A 16,672-nucleotide genomic window follows, 5' to 3' on the forward strand; every position below is an offset into this window, starting at 1 on the left:
CCAGACCCCTCTCTCTGTGGCTCCTGCCTGCCAAGGGCTGCTTTGCCGTCCCACCTGGAGCGTGGTTGGCTCTTCAAGCAGGAGGCCGTGCACCTGCCAGGCGGACCTGCTTCCATGTCCTGATGGGTCACTCAAAGCACCTCCAGCACATGGCCATCGAGGCAGCCCTGCAGCCCAGGGCCTGGAGGGCAGGTGTGAGCTGGCCCGGGCCTGCCCCTCCCTGGAATGTGGCTTCCCAGGCTCCAGTATGGAGAAGTGTCCACACTCTGGAACCAAATCCTGTTCACCCCATTGGTTTGGAATTTCCTTTGGCTGCTGCTCTAAGTAGCCACTGGGAGATGACTCAGCTCCTCCCAACCCTGGGGACTGCACACCGTGTTCACCCTCGGCTGCTCCTGAGTCCCTGCAGGTGTGGGCACTGCTCATAGGGCTGCTGCTGGGCTGGACTTGCAGCCCTGAGGCACAGGTGACCCTGGGGACAGAGTGGGGCTAGAGTGGGGCTAGTGGCCCCAGGAAGAGGATGTGGGATGCACGGTTCAGTTGGAGGCAAGTCCGGGCAGGGCCAGGCTGTGTGCTGGGGAGGTAGAGCTTAGCTGGAGGCAAACTCTGGGCAGTGCTGGCCCGTGCTGGGGAGCCAGTCACCGCTGGGCCCCTGTGAGACTAGTGGGTCCCCTTCCTTCTCTGCCTGAGCTGCCCTGGGGCTGAAGCACGGGGCGGTTTGTAGTGGTGTTTTTTTGAGACAGGGTCTCGCTCTGTCACCCCAGCGGGAGTGCAGGGCCTTGTCACCAGCTCACTGCAGCCTCAGCCTCCTGGGCCCAGGCCATCCTCTTGCCTCAGCCACCTGAGTAGCTGGGAACACAGGCGTACACCACCACGCCCGGCTAATTTTAAAAGCTTTTTTGTGGAGATGGGGTCTTGGCGTGCACCACCACGCTCGGCTAATTTTTTAAATTTTTATGTGGAGATGGGTCTTGCCATGTTGCCCAGGCTGGTCTCAAAGTCCTGGGCTCCGGCAGTCTGCCCACCTTGGCCTCCCACAGTGCTGGGATTACAGGTAAGAGCTTCCAGGCCTGCCCATCAGAGGGCTGGCTTTTTGAGGGAAGCTATTTCCTGAGGCAGCCTCAGCCCCTGCTCATGGCAGCCCCTGGTGTCATGGTGAATTTGTTCTGTTGTTTCCATCCCTGTGGGCCAAATGCTTTGGTAAAACGCAAGGCCTTGTATTTAGCTGTCTTGACAGTGAAAATGGCTGGGAAGGAAGGAAGGAAGGAATGGAAGGAAGTTTCTCTCTCCTGTGCATACCCAGGCACGTGCACACGTGCGCAGTCCACGCACGCTGCCGGTCTCTGTCCCAGCCACGGTGCCGGCCCCCGTGTTCTCCAGTTCAGCTTCTCCGCATTTCTGTGAACGATTCCGGCTTCTTGATGTTCCCAGCAGAACTCCCTCAAGCCTTCGGCTTCTCCAGGGCTCTGACGGCGGCTGGGCTGATGTGGCCGCTCTGCGGAGCCTGTTGGGGCTTCACGTTCCTGTTCTGGCCATTTCCGGCTCTTTTTCCGGGAAGGGTCATCACGCGCTCTTTTCCTAGTGCAGGCATCGTCCCTTTCCCGTTGATTTGCAGGGTTCTCTGTAAGATCTGAGGAACACGTGCCAACATATTCTTTCCTGGTCTCGTGCTGGTCATTTTTTCCATTTTCACGACAGGTTTGGTGAACAGATGTTTCCTTGTCATCAGACTTTTGTCTTGAGCTTGTATCCCCCGACCAAGATGCTAAACTGGGTCTTGTGTGTTCTCCATACTGCACTGTAGGGTGGCGGAGCTTTGTGTCGGGGCCTCTGCGCCTTCCGGCGTCACCTGTGGGGGTGTGAAAGGCAGACTCTACCTGGATTTTTCCCAGCACGCCACACCGGTGGTTCCGTCTGCTGACCGAGTGGCTCGGCTTCTCCCAACTCCGCTGGGCACCTGCCACACTGTTTTCCTCACTGTTTTGTTCGTGGTGGTTTTGTCGTAAGTCCTGGTGTCGGCCAGAACCAATTTCTGTTTTTGTTTGTTTTTGAGACGGAGTTTCGCTCTTGTCGCCCAGGGTGGAGTGCAGTGGTGCGATCTTGGCTCACTGTAACCTCCGCCTCCTGGGTTCAAATGATTCTCCTGCCTCAGCCTCCTGAGTAGCTGGGATTACAGGTGCACGCCACCACGCCCAGCTAATTTTCATATTTTTAGTAGAGACGGGGTTTTGCTGTGTGGGCCAGGCTGGTCTCGAACCCCTGACCTCAGGTGATCCTCTCGCCTCAGCCTCCCAGAATGCTGGGATTACAGGTGTGAGCCGCCGCGCCCGGCCTCTTGTTCTTCTTAAACCTGCCCTGATGTTTTCTCCATGATGCATGTTGGAGTCAACCTGTCTGCTTCCTTTAAAAATCTTGCTGTGATTTTGACTGGAATGTGTGGAATTCCTGTGTTTTTGAGTCAGTGTCTCTCTGTTGCCCAGTCTGGAGTGCAGTGGGACCATCACAGCTCACTGCAGCTTCAACCTCCTGGCCTCAGGGGATCCTCTCAGCCCAGCCTCCCAAGTAGCTGGGACCACGGCACGTGCCACCACGCCCGGCTAGTTTTCATATTTTTTTGGTGGAGACCCCGGGGTTGCACCATGTTGCCCAGGCTGGTCTCGAACTCCTGGGTTCGGGCAGTTCGCCCCTCTCGGCCTCTCAGAGTGCTGGGATTACAGGCGTGAGCCACTGCACTAGGCCATGTTGAATTTCTAGATTAATTTGGGACCCTTAGGGGCACAGAGAGGAGGGCTGGGCCAGCTGGTGGGAGGAGAGGCCTCTCGGGCTGCCGCGTTTCCAGTGCACGGAGATGGCCTGCGTAGGGGGAACAGAGCTCACCGGGGGTCCCTCCAGGGAGGAGAAAGGGTCAGGCAGGTGCCAGCTCCTGTCCATCAGCCTGGGGCTGCATGATGGCAGGGGCTGGTGAACCGATGACCTCTGGGTGTCCTGTGACCTTCCGTGTGTGGGGCTGATGCCGCAGAAGATCAGGTGGCCTCCAGGGCTCTGGGCTCTGGCCTCAGGCTCCTCACGGGACTGCACCTCCTCTCTTTCAGATTGTGTTTAGTGTGGACCCCTCCGAGGGCAGCCGTGGTTCCCCGGCAGGGCTGGGACCCTTACAGTCCTATAAGGTAGGGGCCACCTCCAGGAGGCAGGTGGGGCTGGGGGTCCTGCAGTCCTGAAAGGTAAGGGGCTGCCCCCAGGACATGGGTGGGGTCTCCACACTTCTGGTCCTGTCCCCTCCAGGTGCACGTCCATCCTGATGCTGGTCACCGGAGGACGGCTCAGCGGTCTGATGCCTGGAGCACCACTGCAGCCAGAAAGCGAGGTACAGACCTGGGCCCACACTCTCCCCGCCCGCCCGGGTGTGGTGCTCAGCACCAGCATGCCACAGGCTAGGCACGTGGCCAGCCGTGGGTCTCCTGCCCCCCTGGGCCTGGCCACCTTCTCCATGTCCAGGCCAATCCAGAGCATTCTCCTCACTGTCCCTCTGAAGGCTGGAGTTACTGAGAGACATGGGAGAGGGCCTGATGGCACCGTGACCTGCCCAGAGTCACCTGGTTGGTGGCGGCAGAGCCACAGCTCAGCCAGGCCTTCCTGCTGGGACACACTGGTTTATGCCAAGGCCGTCAGCACGGAGCCCCACAGTGAGGCACAGCTTTCCCTGCTGCCTCCACCCAGCGCCTGGCTGGGCCAAGCCTCAGGGTCTCATCTGAAGGGGGCCCGACTGGCCCTGTTGTCCGAAGCCTCTGGTGCGCTCGGCCCTGAGGCCCCACGTGCCTTGTTGGCTTCCTGTGCTCTGTGGCGTCTTCGAGTCGGTGCTGCCGGGTACCTGTGTGGATGGGGCCCGTGAGTGGGCCCTCGGCTCCGTGTCCAGAGTCCTGTGGTTCTTGGAGTGTGTCCGGCCCCACCCGGCCATGTGGTGTCCAAGGGGGGCTTTGTGGCGGCAGCGGTGGGAGCTGCTGCCCCTTCTCGTGCTCCAGTGGGGCCTTGCCTCTGGGCTTGGTTCGTTCCTCTCTGGAACGTTCTTTCTCAGAGCTCTCTGGCCCGCGGTGGCACGACGTGGCCCTGGCTGAAGCAGCCCCCGCGTGGTTGCTGTGGTTGGTCTGCCTGGCCGAGCCGGAAGGGGAGGGCCGGGAGGGCGTCAGGGTTGCGTGGCTTGACCCCCGGTCGGTGACTCGGTGATGGCCTCGTGGCAAGGCGTCTCCCGGCAGGAAGCGTCCATCCTGGGGGGTCGTGGGAGGCGGCGCGTGCCTGAGGCAGCTGGCGCACAGATCCTGAGGGCCTGGAATCTATTTGTTCCATTGACCTGTGACGTCACTTGACTTCTGAGAAGCAGCCGCTCCCTGCGTTGGGCGTTTGTAGGAAATGAGCTCCTGGAGGTGGAGGTCGGGAAGTTCCCCCGCTGCAGGGCACGCTCAGCCCCAGGAAGCGGAGTGACCTTTGCTGGGAGAGGTGCCTTGTCCCTGCTGACCCCGAGTCACAGTCAGCGTCGTTCTGCTTGTGCCGTGTTTAATTCCTGGTGTCCGGTGCCCAGGCTCAGTCTCCTCCCCAGGCCGCGGCCGCTGCGGTCAGTCAGTCAAGCACTTCTAGGAACTTCCTTTGAACCGGTGCCCTTGTTCGCTGCTGACGCCACTCGGAGGCTTCCTGGCGGAGCGGGGAACTCGCACTTCCTCTTGTGCGCGTCCCTGGAATGTCGGGACGCTGGCGCTTGCTTCCCGTGCGCTCTTGGCGGGATGAGCTTGCCCTGAGCTGCATGTCACCGTTTCTGCAGAAGTTTAGGGTTGGAGTGGGCTGACCTCTCTGGAGGTGTCCCCAGCATCTGCCTGGGGTCTGCCTCGTACTCCCGGGACCCCCAGTCCCCCAGAGGGGACCCCAGCTGGCAGACTGCGCTCACACTCAGGGCAGCCTCCTTTGTTCTGAATTCTGCACGCTGGGCCTGGGTGGCTGTGGGCGGCTCACTTGCTTGATGCCAGTGGGTGAGAGGGTGATGGGCAGAGAGGCAGGCGGTCAGGCCCCCAGTCCCGTCCTCACACCCTGTGTCCCCTGCTCCCCTCCGCCCCACAGGGAAGGTGTTGAGCTACTGGTGCTTCAGTCCCGGCCACAGCATGCGCGAGCTGGTCCGCCAGGGCGTCCGCTCCCTCATCCTTACCAGCGGCACGCTGGCCCCGGTGTCCTCCTTTGCCCTGGAGATGCAGATGTACGGGCCACCCCTGCCAGGGGCCTAAGCACTGGTGACGCCTGTGACGTTAGTGGGGTGGGAGTGCTGGGGGTCCCCATGAGCCGGGGTGCTGGGGGTCTTGGGCCTCACTGGGGGTCTCGGGCCTTGAGGGCTAAAGGGGTGCTGGTGTCCTTCCCCACTGTCTGTCCCTCCGGCCATGCTCAGCCCTTTCCCGGTCTGCCTGGAGAACCCACACATCATCGACAAGCACCAGATCTGGGTGGGGGTCGTCCCCAGAGGTCCCGATGGAGCCCAGCTGAGCTCTGCGTTTGACAGACGGTGAGGGCCTGTCCCTGGGCCGTGCTGGGGTGCGAGGTCGGGGAGTACTGAGCCCTGAGGCCCTGAGCAGTGGCCTCTCGGCTCTGTGCAGGTTTTCTGAGGAGTGCTTGTCCTCCCTGGGGAAGGCTCTGGGTAAGTGCCCGGCACACCCCAGCTGTGCCCATCCTGGATCCTGGACCCTGCTCCCAAGAGCTGGTAGGGACCCCGGAAGACGCCCCGCCCCTGCCCTGACCCCAGCCCCTGCACTTCCAGGCAACATCGCCCGCGTGGTGCCCTACGGGCTGCTGATCTTCTTCCCTTCCTATCCTGTCATGGAGAAGAGCCTGGAGTTCTGGCGAGTATGTCTCCTCTGTGTGTCCTGGGTGGGGTGGGTGAGGGCAGGGCTGGAGCACGAAGCAGGCAGTGGCCACAGCTCCTGCCTGCCCTCATCGGATTGGCGGCGTAACCAGGGCTGCCGTGTCCCTGCCTCTTCCTCCCACAGGCCCGCGACTTGGCCAGGAAGATGGAGGCACTGAAGCCGCTGTTTGTGGAGCCCAGGAGCAAAGGCAGCTTCTCCGAGGTCAGCACTTGGCCGGGGCTCTGGGTCTGCTGCCCCCTCGTGCCTCCCGTGCCCCTCACAGCTTCCCCGAGGCTGACCACCAGCCCTGACCACGGGCTCTGGCGGCTCCCACCTGCCTCTTCAGGGCCCCTGCGTTTCCTTCCTGGCCCTGAGTGTTGCCTCTTATCTTACAAAGCCCCCAGCACTGGGTGGGTGTGGCGACAGTGGTCCTCCTGCCTGAGGAGCTATAGCCGGCGGCCACCCTGGCCCTGGGATTCCCCGTGTTTTCTGGGAAGCACTGAGCAGGCGCAGGATCAGCCTGGGATCCGTGCCAGGAAGAAGCTTCCAGAACCCGGTTGGCCTTCCTGGCTAGGATAGTCCTTCATCTTGGAGGATGAGACCTGGGTCTCCCTCATGGGGGAAGAAGGGGCCGAGGTGGGCTCCAGGCTGAGCCTGACCAACTTTCCTTCCAGACCATCAGTGCTTACTATGCAAGGGTTGCTGCCCCTGGGTCCACCGGCGCCACCTTCCTGGCGGTGTGCCGGGGCAAGGTGAGCTCTCTGGGGCCCTCTGTCCTGACCCGGTTGCCTGTTCCCCGGTGGGTGCTCATGGCTCCCCAGCTGACTTTGGGCCCTGGGGGCTGCCTGGTCCCCTCCTTGGGCCCCACAAGAGCAAAGCACTGGTGGCCTGCTGGGAGCGTGCCCTGCTCTGGGTCGGGCAGGCAGGATGCAGGAGGTTCCTGGCCACGAGAGTTGGAGGTGGCGTCTGGGAGCTGTGGACCCCAAGTGGGGTCCTGACCCATAGATGGGGCTTCCTCCCACCCCTGGTTGGGGTTGGAGCCTCGGGGAAGGTGGCTGGGCTGGGTATGGGCAGCCGGGGGGAGGAGCCCCCATGGCCCTAGGCAGCTCCCTGGTGTGTCCCCCAGGCCAGCGAGGGGTTGGACTTCTCAGACACGAATGGCCGTGGTGTGATCGTCACGGGCCTCCCGTACCCCCCCCGCATGGACCCCCGGGTTGTCCTCAAGATGCAGTTCCTGGACGAGATGAAGGGCCAGGGTGGGGCTGGGGGCCAGGTGAGTTACAGCAGGGCGGGGCTGGGGTAAGGCAATCTGGCGACTGAGCCCCCCTGTGACCACGGGAGCCCCTGTGACCGAGCCTCCTCGCCCTCCAGTTCCTCTCTGGGCAGGAGTGGTACCGGCAGCAGGCGTCCAGGGCGGTGAACCAGGCCATTGGGCGAGTGATCCGGCACCGCCAGGACTACGGGGCTGTCTTCCTCTGTGACCACAGGTGCGTGCAGTCCGGGGGCAGGCGTGGCGCCAGGGGACACGGCCACATCCCACTGGGCCCTGGACTCCTTCCCCACATGAGGCCCCGTCTACCCCAGAGCCTCTCTGGCGACTCGGGGTCAGCCTGAGGCCCCTGCGGCAGATGAGGGTCTTCACTTGGGTGAACTGACCCCCTGAAGCGGCTGTGGGCAGGGCAGCAGGGCTGTGGCCACCCCCCAGGTTCGCCTTTGCTGATGCCAGAGCCCAGCTGCCCTCCTGGGTGCGTCCTCACGTCAGGGTGTACGACAACTTCGGCCACGTCATCCGAGACGTGGCCCAGTTCTTCCGTGTTGCCGAGCGAACTGTGAGTTTCTGCCCAGGGAGGGGATGAGGGTGTTGTCCCCAGAGGAGCCAGAAATGGGCCCACCCACCCCCAGTGGTTCTGCAGATGCCAGCACCGGCCCCCCGGGCTGCAGCACCCAGTTTGCGTGAAGGAGAAGATGCTGTCAGGGAGGCCAAGTCGCCTGACCCCCTCCTCTCCACCAGGAAAGCTAAGAGTCTGGACCTGCATGTCCCCAGCCTGAAGCAGAGGTCCTCAGGTGCAGATGGCCAGTGCGGGACGGGCAGTGTGGGGCGGGCGGGGCAGGCGGATTGGGGCGGGCCGTGTGGGGCAAGCAGCGGGGCAGGTGGTGTGGGGCGGGCGGCACCAGGCGCCCAGGGTGGAGGCGGCTCACCTGGCTTTATGCACTGCCCCTCCCACCTCCAAAGGCTGTGTCTGCCTCCTAGGGTGGGGTTCCCACGGGCTGGAACCCTCCCCTACAGGCAGAGAAGGCCTCAGGCAAAGACGCGCCCCAAGGCTGGGACTCCCCCTAATAGCAGGGAGGACACCCACAGGCAGGGGCCCCCAAATGCTGGGACCCTCCCTCAGGAGGGGCTCCGTCATAGGCAGGGACCCCCAGCTGGGGCCCCACGGTGGGCTTCACTGCGCACTCGGGTACTCTGCAGGATCACCAGCTGCCGGGGACCCCGAGAGTAGCCTGTGTGTGGAGTATGAGCAGGAGCCAGTTCCTGCCCGGCAGAGGCCCAGGGGGCTGCTGGCCGCCCTGGAGCACAGTGAACAGCGGGCCGGGGACCTTGGCGAGGAGCAGGTGCAGTTCCAGGGCCTTGGGATGGACACAGACCCTCTGTCTCCTGAGGCCAACCCCACCCCGCCCATCTGACTTCAGGCACCTCCCCACACACCCCTGTAAATCCCCTGCCTGTGGGGTGGGCAGGCAGGTGAGGGATCCCGGCTGCCTGGCTGTGTGTGTGCCCTCCACCTCGCCTCACCCACAGGCTGCTGGCTCCCAGGTGGTGCATGCCCTGGCCCTCAGCGGGTGCCCCCACATCACTTCGATTCTCTGGCAGGTCAGCTTGGCTCAGGGCACTCAAGGTCGGGTGCCCCTGCCCCTGGCTGTGCCTGAGGCTGGCCTTTCTCCAGGAATGTGCTGCGGTTGGGACCCAGGTTCCTTCCTCCTTGGGGCCTTTTGCCCCAGAAGCCCATAATTTCTCAGCTTTCTCCCTGCTTCCTGCTGGGGGCCGTTCTCTTGCTGCCTGTCCCTGCCCTTCAGGCTCCTGGAGTGAGCCCCGGGTGCAGGCACCAGACACCTGTGTCCCCTTCCTGCCAGCCCCTCGCTGTGGTCGGACTGTCCTTCCTGGACCTGCTCTTACGTGTCACCACCTGTGAGCCTCATGAGCCGCTGGCGTGACTTGGACAGGACCAAGTTGTGGGACTGTCACCAGGGTGTGCCGCGCCCCTCCCCCGACCTTCGTCTTGGCTACTGCTCAGGGCTCCTTGGGGCCATCTTCCCTGTGGGCCCAGGTGCTTTGGGGCCCTGGAGTGTGTGGTTGGAACCACAGCTGTGTCCTCCTCAGGCCCACAGCTGCTCCACCCTGTCCCTCCTGGCTGAGAAGAGGCCGGCAGAGGAGCTGCGAGGAGGGAGGAAGAAGATCCGGCTGGTCAGCCACCTGGTGCGTGAGCTGTCCCTGCACCTGTGCCGACCACCATAGACACGTGTGGGAACCCGGCCCTGGGTGCCCCCAGCCAAGTTGGGATGTGGGCCCGATGGGACCAGGGAAGTTACCCCCGGGAGCTGATGTCCAGGGCGGCTGTGAAGCTGTCGGCCCAAGGGCTCAAGGGCAGCTGGGATCAGGCCCCGCCCTTAGGCAGGCTTGGTTTGGGGGCTGCAGCACTGGGTTTGGCCCTGGCATTTCCCTCAAGTGTGGACGTGCACCTGCCTCATTTGAGGGGCGCAGCCCATTCCCAGCCTTGGATGAAAGAACCGAGTTATAGTCGGAGCCAGGAAGCCCCCTGCCTGCTGGAAAGCCCCAAGTGTGGCAGCCTTTGTCCATGTCCCTTGGCTTCTGGGAAGAACTGGGTGGTGCCCAGGCAGGGCTGGTGCCATCAGGAAGTGGGCGGCTGCCGAGGGGCCTGGGCTGTTGAGGGCCTGGGTGGGGAGTGCCGGGGCTGCCCCTGCCTTGGTTTCCACGTTTCCGTGTTGGTCTGGGGTGTGTGGAGAGATGAACACCGCTTCTTGGGAAGCCCCTCCCTATGATCTGCCATCCTGGAGCCTCAGCTGTGTCCGCTGTGGGGTGGGGGCTTTAGGGAGGAGGAGAGAGGACCCCCAGCTTGAGGGAGAGCCAGTCTACCCTTTGCCCATTCGCTGCCCTCGGTTCCCTGCCAGCCTCTCACTGTGTGACCCAGACAGGCCCAGCCCCGCAGCTTTCCTCCCGCAGCACCTCCGTGTCCATCCAGCCAACCAGTTTCTCAGGCAGCAGCCCCCGCTCAGCAATCACTGTCCCGGGGAACACCCAATGCTCCAAGGAAGGCTCTGCAGCTCCAGGGACGGGATGATGAGGCTGGCCCTGATGGAGCCTCGGGCCTGTGTGCTGCAGGAGGAGCCCGTGGCTGGCGCACAGATGGACAGGGCCAAGCTCTTCATGGTGGCTGTGAAGCGGGAACTGAGCCAAGCCAACTTTGCCACCTTCACCCAGGCCCTGCAGGACTACAAGGGTTCCGATGACTTCGCCGCCCTGGCCGCCTGTCTCGGCCCCCTCTTTGCTGAGGACCCCAAGAAGCACAGCCTGCTCCAAGGTGCCCTGGCTTGCAGGGGCCGCCCATCCTGAGGGCAGTGCTGCCGCTGTGTGGGGTGGGGGCCATCTGGGTCCAAGGTTGTCTCTGTTCTCTAGAGAAAAGGGGGCGGATGGGGACAGACACCCCTTCCTCTACAGGCTTCTACCAGTTTGTGCGGCCTCACCACAAGGAGCAGTTTGAGGAGGTCTGTATCCAGCTGACGGGACGGGGCTGCGGCTACCGGCCAGAGCACAGCGTTCCCCGAAGGCAGCGGGCACAGCCAGCCCTGGACCCCACTGGTAAATGGGGCCTTGGGTGGGACCCTCAGACTCCTCCGTGGAAGGCACCGGAGTCCTGGCTGGTTGGGGTGGGCATCCCTGGGGCCCTGCGTGGCCCCGCCTCTCTGTTCCCGTGTGGGAGTGATGGGGGCCACCCCCCACCACCAGCAGCAGTATCACTTGTTGGGGAGACCCTGTGCAACTCCACGCAGGGCCCTACCCTTCCCATAGCCCCTGACCCCTACGCACAGCCCTGTCCAGCTGCCACACGTGTCCCCTGCCCCCCATGCACAGCCCTGGGGAGTCCACTGCACACGCCAGGGTCCTAGACCCCTAGATCCCTGTCCTCCCGTCCTCCCTACTTCTGCCTTTGCCTAGGGTGGAGTCCAAGCCTCCAGAGGTGGGAGTGTCTGTGTTCGTGCTTGTTAACGAACAGCCCCCATAGAGCTCCTCCAGTGTAGGGTTCACCCAGCGGGGAACCTAACCTGTTGGGAAGACCCCAGACCCCTTCTGGGCTTGGTACCCACCCTGGGGCTCTAAGCTCCTGAGCAGGGCTTTGGCCTGCCTGCCACTGTTCCAGCCCCCATCCAGCAGTTGGTGTCTCCTCTGCTGCCCCTGGCACCTGGGCACGTGTGCCTGCCTGGGTTTTCCCGCCCTGGTCCGAGGTGGGTGAGGCCTGGCCTCCCCAGCCAGCCCTTCCCCCTCCCCGGGGGAACTTTCCAGGTGCTTGGGACCAGCTTTGTGGCTCTCCATCTCTTCATCAGGAAGGACAGCGCTAGATCCCAAGCTGACTGTGTCCAAGGCTGCAGCCCAGCAGCTGGACCCCCGAGAGCACCTGAACCAGGGCAGGCCCCACCTGTCGCCCAGACCACCCCCCACAGGTAGCTGAGTCCTGAACTGTGTGCAGCCTGTGACTTGGTGGGTTCCTCAGTGGCTTGATGAGGCTAACACTTGAGTGTGGCTTGAGCCTTTGAACCGGAGGTGCCAGTGGAGCTGCCCCTGTGGGGAGCATCTCCTGGTGGGGGCTCCCGGTTCTGTACCCCGCAGTTGTCCTGAGCAGCTCTCCAGGAGTTCGTGGGAGGAAGGGCAGGCAGGGTGGTGGGACTCTCAGTCCTCTGCCCCAGCGCCACTCTGAGCCATGCTACTCCCACACCAGGAGGCCCTGGCAGCCACCCACAGCAGGGGTCCAGAGCGCCCAGAGCAGGGAAGCAGGGCCAGCGCGCCGTGAGCGCCTACCTGGCAGATGTCCGCAGGGCCCTGGGGTCTGCAGGCTGTAGCCAGCTCTTGGCAGCGCTGACAGCCTACAAGCAAGACGATGACCTCGACAAGGTGCTGGCCGTGCTGGCCGCCCTGACCACTGCAAAGCCGGAGGACTTCCCCCTGCTGCAGAGCAAGTGGCCTGGGCGTGGGAACAGCCAGTGGGGTGGGCGTGGGGGACAGCCAGTGGGGTGGGGGTGGGGGACAGCCAGTGGGGTGGGGGTGGGGGACAGCCAGTGGGGTGGGGGTGGGGGACAGCCAGTGGGGTGGGGGCGGGGGACAGCCAGTGGGGTGGGGGTGGGGGACAGCCAGTGGGGTGGGCGTGGGGACAGCCAGTGGGGTGGGGGCGGGGGCAGGGGCAGGGTGGGGACCGTGCCGGGTCTGAGTGAAGCTCCCCGCAGGGTTCAGCATGTTTGTGCGTCCACACCACAAGCAGCGCTTCTCACAGACGTGCACAGACCTGACCGGCAGACCCTCCCTGGGCACGGAGCCACCAGGACCCCAGGAGGAGAGTCTTGCCGTGCCTCCTGTGCTCACCCACAGGGCTCCCCAACCAGGTAGGGCGCCTGCCTGGCTGCTCCTGACAGTGCCCCAACCGCATGCAGCCCTGGGAGTGAGCAGCAAAGCCCCAGGCCCTGCTCAGACTCAGTCTCCGTCTCCAGGCCCCTCACGGTCCGAGAAGCCCGGAAAGACCCAGAGCGAGATCTCGACCTTCCTTAGACAGAGGCCAGCAGGGACTGTGGGGGCGGGCGGTGAGGCTGCAGGGCCCAGCCAGTCCCCAGGACCTCCCCACGGGCCTGCAGCATCTGAGTGGGGTGAGCCTCCTGGGAGAGACCTTGCTGGGCAGCAGGCTGCGGGAGCTCCGAGCGGGCCCCTCTCAGCAGGCTGTGTGTGCCAGGGCTGTGGGGCGGAGGATGTGGTGCCCTTCCAGTGCCCTGCCTGTGATTTCCAGCGCTGCCAAGCCTGTTGGCAACGGCACCTTCAGGTTGGTGCCTGGTCACTACAGTTCCTGCTGGGTGTAGCCCCAGGTGGTGGGCTGAGGGGGAAAGGGCCGGGTATAGCCCCAGGTGGTGGGCTGGTGGCAACGCCTGGCAGGTGCGTCCAGCGGGCCGGTTGTCTTACAGGCCTCTAGGACGTGCCCATCCTGCCACACCGCCTCCAGGAAGCAGAGCGTCACGCAGGTCTTCTGGCCAGAGCCCCAGTGAGTGCCCACGGAGGCCCTCAGCACACCCGACGTGGCTTGATCACATGCTTGTCCAGCTCTGGTGGGCCAAGGAACCACCCAACAGAATAGGCCAGCCCATGCCTGCCTGCCTGCCCCACTGCAGTGGGACCGGATCTGGGCCTCCCTCTGAGAAGCCCTGAGCTACGTTGGGGTCTGGGGTGGGCCTCTGGGAAGGTGCTTCCCCAGAACTTCCCTGGCTCCCGGCCTGTGAGTGGTGCCACGGGGGCATCCCAGCTGAGCCCCTCACCAGGAAGGAGACCCCCGTGGGCATGTGTCCACTTTTCATCAGGCGACAGGGTTCTCTAATAAAAGTGCTGGCAGTGCCCCGGACGGTGTCTTCGTGGCCTGGGCTTGGTGGTGGGAGTTGAGGAGAGACAGGGAGTTGGCACAGGCCCCTTGTAGCCTGCCTTGTGACACTACTTCCTCCACAGTGGGCTCAGCCCTGCCCTCATCCTCACTGCTGCAGCCAAGCTGCAACTGTGGGGGGATCCACCAATACACCAGCTGCCTGGGCTGGTTGCTGGGTCAGGAGCTGCCCCAGGTGCTGAGGAGGGCGGTTCCCTGGGTTCCCTGGCTGGTGAAGCCCCTCACAGAACCACCCTTGGACTGAGCTGTGGGGAGGGATGGTACCAGGTGGGTGAGGGGGGCTGTCTGGGGAGGGAGGAGTTCCTATGGGGCGTGGTGAGGCTGGCCCAGCCCTCTCCCTGCCCATATAGGGCGGCAGCAGGATGGGCTTGGGGATTGGGCAGTCCCTCCGCAGGCGGAGGGAGGGCAGAGGCGGCGGCATGTTGGTCAGGCACAGCAGGATCCGGTGTCCGCGCTGAGCCACGCTCTCCCTGCTCCAGCAAGAACCATGAGGGCGCTGGAGGGGCCGGGCCTGCTGCTGCTGTGCCTGGTGTGGGCGCTGCCCGCCCTGCTGCTGGTGCCGGCCATGCGTGGAGCGACAGAGGCACCCACTTACCCCTGGCGGGACACAGACACGGGGGAGTGGCTGGTGTGTGCCCAGTGCCCCCCAGGCACCTTTGTGAAGCAGCCCTGCCGCCGAGACAGCCCCACGACGTGTGGCCCGTGTCCTCCACGCCACTACACGCAGTTCTGGAACTACCTGGAGCGCTGCCGCTACTGCAACGTCCTCTGCGGGGAGCGCGAGGAAGAGGCACGGCCTTGCCACGCCACCCACAACCGCGCCTGCCGCTGCCGCACCGGCTTCTTCGCACACGCTGGTTTCTGCCTGGAGCATGCATTGTGTCCACCTGGCACCGGCGTGATGGCCCCGGGTGAGAGCCGCGCGAGGGGAAGGGCCCCCAGGAGTGGTGGTCGGAGGTGTGGCAGGGGTCAGGTTGCTGGTCCCAGGCTTGCACCCTGAGCTAGGACACCAGTTCCCCTGACCCTGTTCTTCCCTCCCGGCTGCAGGCACCCCCAGCCAGAACACGCAGTGCCAGCCGTGCCCCCCAGGCACCTTCTCAGCCAGCAGCTCCAGCTCAGAGCAGTGCCAGCCCCACCGTAACTGCACGGCCCTGGGCCTGGCCCTCAACGTGCCAGGCTCTTCCTCCCACGACGCCCTGTGCACCAGCTGCACTGCCTTCCCCCTCAGCACCAGGGTACCAGGTGAGCCAGAGGACTGAGGGAGTAGCACACTGCAGGCCAGGCCCACTTGTGCCCTCACTCCAGCCCCTACACGTGCATCTAGCCTGAAGCATGCCAGCTGGCCTCGGGGAAGGGGCCACAGTGGATTTGAGGGGTCAGGGGTCCCTCCTCTAGATCCCCACCAAGTCTGCCCCCTCAGGGGTGGCTGAGGATTAGGATCCGAGCCAGGGCAGAGCCTCCCCTGGGGAGCCTTGGGAAGGTGGGCAGCACTCTCCTAACTGCCCGAGAGGAAGGTGGCTGGCTCCTGTGACATGGGGAAACCAAGGCCCGATGTTAACTCTCGTAACTGCCCGAGAGGAAGGTGGCTGGCCCCTCTGACATGGGGAAACTGAGGCCCGATGTTAGCCACTGTTAAGAAGCCACAGTGGTTAACACGAAGTCAGGTTCAGTCCATCTGCAGATCCCAACCAGCCCCTTCCAGTGGCCCAGGAGCCCTAAGATCCTGCCTGGGCCCCTTTGCCTCTCCCAGCCAAACTCCGAGTGGCCACTCCTGCCCCCACGCCTTTGCTCCACTGTGCTGACTGAAGGCTCCTGCCCCTTCTCCAGTCCCCACCCTTGCAGTGCTCACTCCAGCACGGCTCACTGTACAGGGATTTCTCTCCTGCAAACCCCCTGGGTGGGGCCCAGAAAACAGGGTGCTCGGCAGGCCCCCACCAGTGTCTGTGGGTGAAATGAGGGGACTGCTGCCTCCCCACCCACTACAGGAACTGAGGAGTGCAAGCGTGCCGTCATCGACTTCGTGGCTTTCCAGGATATCTCCATCAAGAGGTTGCAGCGGCTGCTGCAGGCCCTTGAGACCCCGGGGGGCTGGGGTCCAACACCAAGGGCGGGCCGCGCAGCCTTGCGGCTGAAGCTGCAACAGCGGCTCACGGAGCTCCTGGAGGCGCAGGACGGGGCACTTCTGGTGCGGCTGCTGCAGGCACTGCGTGTGGCCAGGATGCCCGGGCTGGAGCGGAGCGTCCGTGAGCGCTTCCTCCCTGGGCACTGATCCTGGCCCCCTCTCCCCCTTATTTATTCGACATCCTTGGCACCCCACTTGCACTAAAAGCGGCTTTTTTAATAGAAGAAATGAGATTTCTTAAAGCTTATTTTTATAAAGCCTTTTCATAAAACTGGTTGTAGTTGCACAGCTACTGGGAGGGCAGCCGCGGACACCTGAGCCGCCCGGTGTGCCCAGATCCCTCAGGCTGCCATCAGAACTGTTGCTCGGGGCTTCCCCTACCTCAGACCCTCCCAGGGAGGATCACTGGGAGTGCCTCCTCTACGCTCCCGTTGGCTGTGGCACGTGGCGGGGGCCCCTGAAGCTCAGGGAGGGTCAAGGCCTGGGAGGGTATCATTGCTCGAAGAACAGGACGGGGCTCAGGCCAGCCCCAGTCGCCGGGGCCCCACACTAACCCCCTCTTTTGAATTCCTCCCACTCCCAACTCTCAGGGGATTTCCCAAGAGGAGCCCTGCCAAACACCTCCTCCAGGCCTCCCATGCTTCCTGGGAAGTGAAGCTTTTCCCCTTTGGGGCAGGCTCTGAAGCCTTCAGATGCATCCAGAGCAACTGGGGGCCCGCCCCAGCCACACTCCCCTCCCCAGCCACACTCCCCTCCCCAGCCACACTCCCCACCCCCGCCACACTCCCCTGCGTGGCCAGTTTCCCGTGGCTGGAGGCCCCGCCCCCTAGGTCCTGGGAACCAACCTGCAAAACACACACAGGGTCCCCTGGAGATGACGCGGGGACTTCCAGGGCCCGACTCCCATGAGTCACAGCCCCGCAGCTGCTGTGCCACCCCCACCCTGACTCATGCCCCTTCCCAGCAGCTCCTCC

General features: G+C 64.0%; 2 protein-coding genes across 14 annotated transcripts in view; both read left to right on the forward strand.

The window, feature by feature from the left end:
• The window catches only part of RTEL1 (regulator of telomere elongation helicase 1), a 38,663-nt gene extending 25,128 nt beyond the window's left edge, over positions 1–13,535 (forward strand). For 5 of the 13 annotated variants that reach the window (XM_077952193.1, XM_028828728.2, XM_028828727.2 and 2 more), the window contains exons 15-35: positions 3,093–3,167; positions 3,283–3,364; positions 5,104–5,236; positions 5,423–5,536; positions 5,628–5,668; positions 5,789–5,874; positions 6,018–6,095; positions 6,548–6,625; positions 7,000–7,146; positions 7,245–7,360; positions 7,579–7,702; positions 7,787–7,937; positions 8,344–8,486; positions 9,253–9,348; positions 10,273–10,471; positions 10,609–10,749; positions 11,493–11,609; positions 11,885–12,118; positions 12,387–12,542; positions 12,648–12,970; positions 13,110–13,535. In XM_077952193.1, the coding sequence (XP_077808319.1) occupies positions 3,093–3,167; positions 3,283–3,364; positions 5,104–5,236; positions 5,423–5,536; positions 5,628–5,668; positions 5,789–5,874; positions 6,018–6,095; positions 6,548–6,625; positions 7,000–7,146; positions 7,245–7,360; positions 7,579–7,702; positions 7,787–7,937; positions 8,344–8,486; positions 9,253–9,348; positions 10,273–10,471; positions 10,609–10,749; positions 11,493–11,609; positions 11,885–12,118; positions 12,387–12,542; positions 12,648–12,970; positions 13,110–13,190 (2,715 nt within the window). In that variant the 3' untranslated portion in view covers positions 13,191–13,535. The remainder of the gene's footprint in view (positions 1–3,092; positions 3,168–3,282; positions 3,365–5,103; positions 5,237–5,422; positions 5,537–5,627; positions 5,669–5,788; positions 5,875–6,017; positions 6,096–6,547; positions 6,626–6,999; positions 7,147–7,244; positions 7,361–7,578; positions 7,703–7,786; positions 7,938–8,343; positions 8,487–9,252; positions 9,349–10,272; positions 10,472–10,608; positions 10,750–11,492; positions 11,610–11,884; positions 12,119–12,386; positions 12,543–12,647; positions 12,971–13,109) is intronic. The other 8 variants (XM_077952198.1, XM_028828731.2, XM_077952196.1 and 5 more) reach the window with 3 other exon arrangements.
• On the forward strand, positions 13,110–15,969 carry TNFRSF6B (TNF receptor superfamily member 6b). The gene is made up of 3 exons (XM_028828737.2): positions 13,110–14,487; positions 14,624–14,818; positions 15,562–15,969. The coding sequence occupies exons 1-3, from the start codon at positions 14,064–14,066 to the stop codon at positions 15,843–15,845; spliced, it is 903 nt and encodes a 300-aa protein (XP_028684570.1). The 5' UTR covers positions 13,110–14,063; the 3' UTR covers positions 15,846–15,969.
• Positions 15,970–16,672: the final 703 nt, after the last annotated feature.

The sequence above is a fragment of the Macaca mulatta genome, chromosome 10, assembly GCF_049350105.2.
Source record: "Macaca mulatta isolate MMU2019108-1 chromosome 10, T2T-MMU8v2.0, whole genome shotgun sequence".
NCBI classification, from domain to species: Eukaryota; Metazoa; Chordata; class Mammalia; order Primates; family Cercopithecidae; genus Macaca; species Macaca mulatta.